Consider the following 10,511-nt stretch of genomic DNA (forward strand, 5'->3'; position numbering starts at 1 on the left):
ATCAATGTAGTGTTTGACATTCCCAGCGGATCAAAGCGGGCATTCTGAAATCCTTCAACAACCCCACAGAGAAGACTGCAGATGATGAGACCAAACGCCAAGTCAAAGGTTCCTGTTCCATTCTGACCCTCAGTAGTTTTGACCTAAATCAGTAGCACCATCTCGTGGCAGCTTTATGTACTGTTCAATGGCTTACTTACTATGGAAGAGTTCCTCAACCAAAGGAACCACAAAGCATGTTTCATGATAAAACATAGGCATTGATTAAAGTACATTTTATTCTGAATGGTTGTAGCTGAACTTTGCTGTTTTTATTTGCTTAACCTTTATTTCCTCTTATCTCAGCATACGGGAAGGAGGGTGTGAAGATGAACTTTGTGGATCGCATCTTTGTGGGGGAGTTGACCAACACCATCATGTGTGAGGAGTGTGAGCATGTAAGTGATTCATTGCCTGTCCCTTATGGTTATGGTTACTGGAATCTAGGTGTGTGTGTGTGGTCAACCACTGAACAGTTTGGCTGTATTCCTTAATACTTAATGGTGATTAATCATAGAACTATAGTTATAATAATAATAATATACGCCATTTAGCAGATGCTTTTATCCAAAGCGACTTACAATCATGCAAAATATATTTTATGTACGGCTGACCCTGGGAATCGAACCCACAATCCTGGTGTTGCAAGTGCTGAGCCATTTGTTTTGTGTGTGTCATACACAGTTAAAGCATTTTAAACCACTTCTCAATGAGCAGCGTTCACATTTCAGTAAGACTGTAGTTGTTCTCAGCTGAAAGCCAGGACATACTTTGATTGTGAGTGACATGGGTGCCTGTCCTCTGTCTCCCTCAGATCTCCACAGTGAAGGAAGCCTTCATTGACATCTCTCTGCCCATCATTGAGGAGCGGGTGAGCATATCTTTGCATTAGTTTTGCAATAGTGTTCCAGTCCAGAATACTGCTTCTGCCATGTTGGTCATATGTGATAAGTGTACAGTATGTTGGTTTCATCTCTATCTTTGTGTCATGTCCTGGTGCTGTTCAGATGTCCAAGCCGTCCAACCCGGGCAGGACTGGGAAGAGCAGTCGGGAGCAAGAAGCTCACGTCTCCCCCGGTGGCGAGATGCTTTCCGCAGTGCTCGATAAGAACAGCAGGAAACTTAGCGGACAGGTGTGTGTGTGTTCTTTGTGTAAGTGTAGTTTGAGTCAGTGGGTGGGTGTGTTTTGCTGACTGTGTGTGTCTACCTCCCTCAGAAGCAGCAGCAGGGCCAGAAGTCCCCTGGCTCTGTGGAGGAGAAGGGGGCAGACAGCCCCTCGGACCACCCCGAGGAGGAGTCCCCCTCCGTAATGGCCCGTGCCGCAGGAGGTTCCAAAATGGCCGCCACCAGCAGCCTATCGGACGGCAGTGATAAAGACTCGGGACCTCAGGGCAGCAGCAACGACGCCGACAGCGAGGCCTCGGAGAGCGAGTGGACCCCCTGGCACCCCTCGGGCCACAGCCATGGTGGCAGAGGGTCCACCCCTACCCAGTCTCCCACCCCGCCTGCCCTCTCCCCCAGGACCCAGCAGGGTGGTGCTGGGGAGCAGCTGGTCAGTGCAGTGCATAAGATGAACCTGGGCCCTGATTCAGGGGACTCACCCTCCACACACTGTCCTGAGGACCAGGGGGAGCCCCAGCCTCAACATCCTCAACAGTCTCCTCACTCCCACCACCAGGGGGCATTCAAGGCACTGTCCCACAGCTACACGCCCTGCTCCAAGGAGTGCTCCGTTCAGTCCTGCCTTCACCAGTTCACCTCGGTGGAGCTTCTGATGGGCAACAACAAGCTGTTGTGCGAGAGCTGCACAGACCGCCGGCAGAAACAACTGCGGAAGAGCACCTCAGTGGGTTAGTAAAACACATACACCGTTTGATAGAGAACTTGTGCAGGTTTGAAAGATATAATGTATTTTTTTATTTAACAAGGCAAGTCATTTAAGAACAAATTCTTATTTACAATGACGGTCTACCCCGGCCAAACCCGGACGACTCTGGGCCAATTGTGCGCCGCCCTATGGGACTCCCAATCACGGCCGGATGTGATACAGCCTGGATTTGAACAAGGGACTGTAGTGACGCCTCTTGCATTGAGATGCAGTGCGCTGTGCCACTCGGGAGCTCTGGAGAACCACTGTTGTTAAAGACAATTTGTTGAGATTCTGACCTGATAGTGACAGCAGTAGGTGTTATGGAAATGCATGGCTATTCGGCACCTATCCATGTCATGCATTTACACAGATATTCAAATGCAGACATTTAGGCTACGCTGACTTGTATCAGGCAGAGCAATCATGTATTTGAAAAATTCCCATTCACAAAGTGACATTGTGGTGTCTGTATGTGCTTACAGACAGTGGTGTAAAGTACTTAAGTACAAGTACTTTAAAGCACTACTTAAGTCGTTTTTTTAGGGAATCTGAACTTTACTTAACTATTTAACCTGTCTGGGAACGTGGGACGCTTGCCACCCTAGTCAACAGCCAGTGGAATCGCGTCGCGCGAAATAAAAAAACCTCATAAATGCTATAACTTCAATTTGTCAAACATATGACTATTTTACACCATTTTATAGATACACCTCTCCTGAATCGAACCACGTTGTCCGATTTCAAAAAGGCTTTACAGCAAAAGCAAAACATTAGATTATGTTAGGAGAGTACCCTGCCAAAAAAAATCACACTGCCATTTTCAAAGCAACTAGATGCATCACAAATACCCAAAACACAGCTAAATGCAGCACTAACCTTTGACAATCTTCATCAGATGACACTCCTAGGACATCATGTTACACAATACATGCATTTTTTGTTCGATAAAGTTCATATTTATATACACTGCTCAAAAAAATAAAGGGAACACTAAAATAACACATCCTAGATCTGAATGAATGAAATAATCTTATTAAATACTTTTTTCTTTACATAGTTGAATGTGCTGACAACAAAATCACACAAAAATAATCAATGGAAATCCAATTTATCAACCCATGGAGGTCTGGATTTGGAGTCACACTCAAAATTAAAGTGGAAAACCACACTACAGGCTGATCCAACTTTGATGTAATGTCCTTAAAACAAGTCAAAATGAGGCTCAGTAGTGTGTGTGGCCTCCACGTGCCTGTATGACCTCCCTACAACGCCTGGGCATGCTCCTGATGAGGTGGCGTATGGTCTCCTGAGGGATCTCCTCCCAGACCTGGACTAAAGCATCCGCCAACTCCTGGACAGTCTGTGGTGCAACGTGGCGTTGGTGGATGGAGCGAGACATGATGTCCCAGATGTGCTCAATTGGATTCAGGTCTGGGGAACGGGCGGGCCAGTCCATAGCATCAATGCCTTCCTCTTGCAGGAACTGCTGACACACTCCAGCCACATGAGGTCTAGCATTGTCTTGCATTAGGAGGAACCCAGGGCCAACCGCACCAGCCTATGGTCTCACAAGGTGTCTGAGGATCTCATCTCGGTACCTAATGGCAGTCAGGCTACCTCTGGCGAGCACATGAAGGGCTGTGCGGCCCCCCAAAGAAATGCCACTCCACACCATGACTGACCCACTGCCAAACCGGTCATGCTGGAGGATGTTGCAGGCAGCAGAACGTTCTCCATGGCGTCTCCAGACTCTGTCACGTCTGTCACATGTGCTCAGTGTGAACCTGCTTTCATCTGTAAAGAGCATGGGGCGCCAGTGGCGAATTTGCCAATCTTGGTGTTCTCTGGCAAATGCCAAACGTCCTGCACGGTGTTGGGCTGTAAGCACAACCCCCACCTGGGGACGTCGGGCCCTCATACCACCCTCATGGAGTCTGTTTCTGACCGTTTGAGCAGACACATGCACATTTCTGGCCTGCTGGAGGTCATTTTGCAGGGCTCTGGCAGTGTTCCTCCTGCTCCTCCTTGCACAAAGGCGGAGGTAGCGGTCCTGCTGCTGGGTTGTTGCCCTCCTATGGTCTCCTCCACGTCTCCTGATGTACTGGCCTGTCTCCTGGTAGTGCCTCCATGCTCTGGACACTACGCTGACAGACACAGCAAACCTTGCCACAGCTCGCATTGATGTGCCATCCTGGATGAGCTGCACTACCTGAGCCACTTGTGTGGGTTGTAGACTCCGTCTCATGCTACCACTAGAGTGAAAGCACCGCCAGCATTCAAAAGTGACCAAAACATCAGCCAGGAAGCATAGGAACTGAGAAGTGGTCTGTGGTCACCACCTGCAGAACCACTCCTTTATTGGGGGTGTCTTGCTAATTGCCTATAATTTCCACCTGTTGTCTATTCCATTTGCACAACAGCATGTGAAATTTATTGTCAATCAGTGTTGCTTCCTAAGTGGACAGTTTGATTTCACAGAAGTGTGATTGACTTGGAGTTACATTGTGTTGTTTAAGTGTTCCCTTTATTTTTTTGAGCAGTGTATAAAAACAGCATTTTACATCGGCGCGTGACGTTCAGAAAATATTTTCCCTCAAATGCTTCCGGTGAATCAGCGCTACAATTTACAAAATTACTAATCGAAAACATTGTTAAAATGTAATATTGTCATTCAAAGAATTATAGATTAACATCTCGTGAATGCAACCGCATTGCCAGATTTAAAAATAACTTCACTGGGAAATCACACTTTGCAATAAACGACGTGGTATGCTCAGAAAAATAGGCTAGGCGATACATGTTAGCGCCATCTTGGAACCATCTAAAATCCAAAATACTATTGTTAATATTCCCTTACCTTTGATTATCTTCATCAGAAGGCACTTCCAGGAATCCCAGGTCCACAACAAATGTAGTTTTGTTCGAAAAAGTTAATAATTTATGTCCCAATAGTTCCTTCTTGTTAGCGCGTTCCGAAGGCTACTCGTAATGTACTGAAGCGCGCGGGACTTGACGTCACGAATGTGCAAAACAAATATATTTACGTTCGTTCAAACATGTCAAACGTTGTATAACCTGTTAGGGCTAGGGGGCAGTATTTGCACGGCTGGATAATTTTTTTTTACCCGATTTAATCTGGTTACTAATCCTACCCAGTAACTAGAATATGCATATACTTATTATATATGGATAGAAAACACTCTAAAGTTTCTAAAACTGTTTGAATGGTGTCTGTGAGTATAACAGAACTCATTTGGCAGGCAAAACCCTGAGACATTTTCTGACAGGAAGTGGATACCTGATGTGTTGTATTACCTTTAAACCTATCCCATTGAAAAACACAGGGGCTGAGGAATATTTTGGCACTTCCTATTGCTTCCACTAGATGTCACCAGCCTTTACAAAGTGTTTTGAGTCTTCTGGAGGGAGATCTGACCGAACAAGAGCCATGGAACGATGATGGCCCATTAGACACCTGGCGCGCGAGTTCATGTTGGGTACCCTCGTTCCAATACGTTATAAAAGAGTATGCATTCGTCCACCTTGAATATTATCCATGTTCTGGTTAAAAAGGCCCTAATGATTTATGCTATACAACGTTTGACATGTTTGAACGAACGTAAATATATTTTTTCCCCTCGTTCATGACGAGAAGTCCGGCTGGCTTAGATCATGTGCTAACAAGACGGAGATTTTTGGACATAAATGATGAGCTTTTTTGAACAAAACTACATTCGTTATGGACCTGTGATACCTGGAAGTGACATCTGATGAAGAGAATCAAAGGTAATGGATTATTTACATAGTATTTTCGATTTTAGATCTCCCCAACATGACGTCTAGTCTGTATCGCAACGCGTATTTTTCTGGGCGCAGTGCTCAGATTATTGCAAAGTGTGATTTCCCAGTAAGGTTATTTTTAAATCTGGCAAGTTGATTGCGTTCAAGAGATGTAAATCTATAATTCTTTAAATGACAATATAATATTTTACCAATGTTTTCTAATTTTAATTATTTAATTTGTGGTGTTGACTTGACTGCCGGTTATTGGAGGGAAACGATTTCCTCAACATCAATGCCATAGTAAAACGCTGTTTTTGGACATAAATATGAACTTGATAGAACTAAAAATGCATGCATTGTCTAACATAATGTCCTAGGAGTGTCATCTGATGGAGATTGTAAAAGGTTAGTGCATCATTTTAGCTGGTTTTATGGTTTTGGTGACCCTGTCTTTGAATTGACAAAACATTACACACAACTCTTGTAAATGTACTGTCCTAACATACTCTAAATTTATGCTTTCGCCGTAAAACCTTTTTGAAATCGTAAAACGTGGTTAGATTAAGGAGATGTTTATCTTTCAAAGGGTGTAAAATAGTTGTATGTTTGAAAAATTTGAATTTTGACATTTATTTGGATTCAAATTTGCCGCTCTTGAAATGCACCTGCTGTTGATGGAGTGCACCACGGGGGGGACGCTAGCGTCCCACCTAGCCCATAGAGGATAACATAAATCTTTAGGGCCTTTTTCAACCAGAGCTTCAATAATATTCAAGGTTGACGATTGCATTGTCTTACTAAACGTTTCGGAACAAAAGGGTTCCCATGGGCGCCCGCGTCATAGTAGTAATGGCCCTCCCCCTGTGACCAACTTCCCAAGCCTCTCTTTGGGTCCGTTTCTACCATAGAAGACTCAAACCACTTTGTAAAGACTGTTGACATCTAGTGGAAGCCTTAGGAAGTGCTAAATGATTAATAAGTCCCTGTGTGTTTCAATGGCAAAGGTTTGAAGTGATTCCACACATTAGATTTCCACTTCCTGTTAGGGTTTGTCTCAGGGTTTTGACTGCCATATGAGTTCTGTTATACTCACAGACACCATTCAAACAGTTTTAGAAACTTTAGAGTGTTTTCTATCCAAATCTAATTATATGCATATTCTAGTTACTGGGCAGGAGTAGTAACCAGATTAAATCGGGTATGTTTTTTATCCGGCCGTGCAAATATCTAACTTTTACTCCACTAAATGCCTAAGGAAAATAATGTACTTTTTACTCCATTGATTTTCAATAACACCCAAAAGTACTCTTTACATTTCAAATGGTTAGCAGGACTGGGAAATGGTTACTTTAAAGAATGTTTAAATGATTTATACTTTTTTATTTTAGCAATTACATTTACTTTTTAAGCTTAAGTGTATTTAAAACCAAATATTTTTTAGACTTTTGCTCAAGTAGTATTTTACTGTATGACTTTTACTCGAGTCATTTCTTATTAAGGTAGTTTTACCGAAGTATGAAAACTGTGTACATTTTGCACCGCTGCTTACAGAAAAGAAGTCTGACAAGGTGTACACCAGCGCTCGCAAACAGATGCTGATCTCTTCGCTGCCCCCGGTGGTCACTCTGCACCTCAAACGCTTCCATCAGGTTAGCATATTATGCATTATTGTACACATCTTTACGTTATAGTACATGATATATCATGTTCATGTGAATTACGTTGTGTTCTCCTGTTTATCTAAATTGTTGTGATCATGGTGTAGGCTATTACTGTGTCTTATTGTGTGTTGAGAACATTGGTGTTGATTGCGATTTTGATTGTGTGTGTGTGAAGGCAGGGATGAACCTACGAAAAGTCAACCGTCACGTCAACTTCCCTCTCATCCTGGACCTGGCTCCGTTCTGCTCGGCATCATGCAAGGTACTCACTATTCTTCACGTGAAAAGAGGGACATTATCTTTACTAAAAACCTGAAATTAATGTGTCCTTGAACACTTGTTGCTCAAATTCTAAGTATTTGTGCTTGTTATGAATGGTTGAAATGCTACCAATAGCTTACATGCTCCTGTTTCTGTCTGAGCTCTTGGCACTGCTCAATGTCTCATCCTGAGTGCATTCATGTGTGTGTTTCTATTTGGGCAGAACCTGGTGGCGGGGGAGCGTGTGCTCTACAGCCTGTATGGCATCGTGGAACACAGCGGGTCGATGCGCGGGGGCCACTACACAGCATGCGTAAAGGTCCGCTGGCCCCAGAGGAGAACCGAGCAGCCACACCGCAGAAACATGGCAGGTAAAAAACAGTCTCTTTCTGTCTGTCCATAAAATACACTCTATTCCTTTACCAATTTTGCCTTAAGAGTCTTATGTCAATACGTTAACATAAAAAAATATATATATATATCGACCAAAGCATGGAATTGTATGATTGTAAAAAGTATGTGTCGCTTATACATACAAACGCACTGTATTTGTGTGAAGGCCTCACTCCGCGTAACCTTGAAGGCGGCATTTATGAGAGAAAAAGCACTGTAGTGTGTATATAGATGTCCAGCGTTATATAGATGTATTTTCTCCTTTCCATACTCAAGGAAAGCGCCTGCCATTCAGCGACACTCAACTATAATCAAAATGTCTTTGTGACAGTGGTCTGTGTGAGCAGTTGTCCTCGCTGGTAATTAACTAGTATAGAACTTGAGGTGACATTGTCTTGGCAGCATTGGTGAGCCACCGCAGAGAGGTCAAAGGGACCTCGGTACTCACTGTTAGAGTCTGTCTCCATCAAATGGCAACGCCGCTGTCATCCACCATCCATCTCCTCATGTCAACACATCCCTTCTTACAACGCTCATCTTTTTTTCCCCTCTTATTTTCTTCTCACTGCTTTTCTCTTTCTCTTCAATACATGTTTTCCTCACCCTGCTGTAACCTTCCGTCAGGTAAAGGCTGAAATACACTACACGACTTTTGCCCGGTCTGCGGGCACTAACCATCAGAGAACCTCTCATGTTTAACAATTCAGTCAACCCAAATCGTAGTGTACACCTGGTGGCCTCCACGGTGGTACAATTAGAGAACTCACACTTGGCGATAATGACTGATTTACGGCCGACTATATTTTCAAATTATCCGGACACCGTAAGTGCCCTTGAGAGCCTTCAACCGCAAATTGGGTATGCGATACACTTTTACGGCTGTGGCGTTAAGTTTTACCTACGGTTTGCTCCGATCTCCTCCGATATTGAAAAATGCTCCAGGATCCTGTAGATCAGGTTAAAAACCTGTAATGTCCGCCCATTTTAAGTTTAAAATAGACTTAGTGCAAACACTAAGAGTTTAGGGGCTTGTAAGTCAGCATTTCACTGTAAGCATTTCACCTGTTGTATTCGGCGCATGTGACTAATAACATTTGATTTGTTAGAATTATGAAACAGGCTTGGTCTAATTTGTCTTACCTACATACCGGTGTTGCTATGAACATGTCTTTACTGTGTTTCAGGTCCAAGGGAAGCAGGCAGTGCCACACAGGGTCAGTGGGTTTATGTAAGTGACACCAATGTCCATGCGGTACCAGAATCCAGGGTCCTCAACTCTCAAGCCTACCTGCTGTTCTACGAGGAGATGCTGTGACTGCCAGAGCACGGAGCTGCCCAACAATCATTGGTCTCAGGAGACAGAGGAAGAGGGAAAAAGAGAGAGAGACCTGCTTTGGGTATACCTCTCTCTAAACTTTGACTCCCAAGAGCATGAAACGAGGCATGCACTACATGATGGGATCGGTAGGCCATCAGGGACATAAAGCTACCTTGATGTATACTGGACTGCTCAGCATTGAAGGGTCACCACACTGGTCCACTTACTGAACGTCCCCATACAGTTGCTGAAAGAGAGTGAGTGAGAGAGTGGCAGAATAGTATGTTTAATTAAATGTACAAAACAAATGCTATGTTATTTATATTTTACAGCCTGCTGTGGTGAATACGAATTGTATTTTTTGTAGATCTTGCGAATGTGTGACTATCATTAAATGGTGATTGCCAAAGAATTTTTGGTAAGAGAAATGATATAAAATTATGGAGAACATATACAAAAGACTTAAGTACCAAAATAATGTGATCTCAAACTATTCCTGAAAGGAGAGGTCCATAATGGGGCAGGCCATCCGAGTGTGTTTCAGACAATACATTACTGTGTTGGTCGGCACAGTTTTTTTCAAATCCTAGTTCTATTAAATATGCACACTGGTGCACAAACAATCTCTAACCACACAAATACAGACACATTGTGATGTTTAACAAAGGGACATTGCTACATGTATGATTGCCAGCTCTCCGGACAATAAACAATTGTTTTCATTTCATTTGTCTTTTTATCCCATATTTTCTGCTGTAGGTAAACTAAAGGCAGTGAATGTGTTGATGAATCTTGGGATTCAAATGTGTCTCACCATTTATGATTATTGTTCTGCAAATATTTTTTGTGGGGAATGAAATGGAGATATTTTATCTGTCGATTGTTGGGAAATTGCCAAATTATTCTGGTCAAGTGAGGGATTACTGTAAGTAAAGATACAGTTGAATTTTTTTTTTTTTCTCAAAACAAATAACTACTCAGTGCCTACACTCTAGGATTATTATGCTTCTGCATGTTAAGAAATAATTACGGTGAACACATATTTGCTTACAGACAGCTTGTGTGAAATGATAATGCAAAGGCGTGATCATTTGGTGTATTACCACAATACTAAACAATGTATGGATATGGTGCTACAGGGCTTTTCTTCAGGCTTTCTTTTCCTTCTGAAAATGTCAATCGATTT

The 10,511-nt window shown here is 43.1% G+C and overlaps 1 protein-coding gene across 3 annotated transcripts in view; it reads left to right on the forward strand.

Annotated features, from left to right (window-relative positions):
• Window positions 1–10,052, forward strand: part of LOC106583983 (ubiquitin carboxyl-terminal hydrolase 45-like) — a 51,283-nt gene extending 41,231 nt beyond the window's left edge. For 2 of the 3 annotated variants that reach the window (XM_014168723.2, XM_014168726.2), the window contains exons 10-18: window positions 27–108; window positions 346–437; window positions 854–910; window positions 1,047–1,172; window positions 1,256–1,889; window positions 7,244–7,341; window positions 7,529–7,615; window positions 7,838–7,985; window positions 9,192–10,052. In XM_014168723.2, the coding sequence (XP_014024198.1) occupies window positions 27–108; window positions 346–437; window positions 854–910; window positions 1,047–1,172; window positions 1,256–1,889; window positions 7,244–7,341; window positions 7,529–7,615; window positions 7,838–7,985; window positions 9,192–9,322 (1,455 nt within the window). In that variant the 3' untranslated portion in view covers window positions 9,323–10,052. Of the gene's footprint in view, window positions 1–26; window positions 109–345; window positions 438–853; window positions 911–1,046; window positions 1,173–1,255; window positions 1,890–7,243; window positions 7,342–7,528; window positions 7,616–7,837; window positions 7,986–9,191 lie in introns of those variants that run through there. The other variant, XR_006761222.1, reaches the window with a different exon arrangement.
• The last annotated feature ends 459 nt before the right edge of the window (window positions 10,053–10,511 follow it).

The sequence above is a fragment of the Salmo salar genome, chromosome ssa02 (genome assembly GCF_905237065.1).
Source record: "Salmo salar chromosome ssa02, Ssal_v3.1, whole genome shotgun sequence".
NCBI lineage: Eukaryota > Metazoa > Chordata > Actinopteri > Salmoniformes > Salmonidae > Salmo > Salmo salar.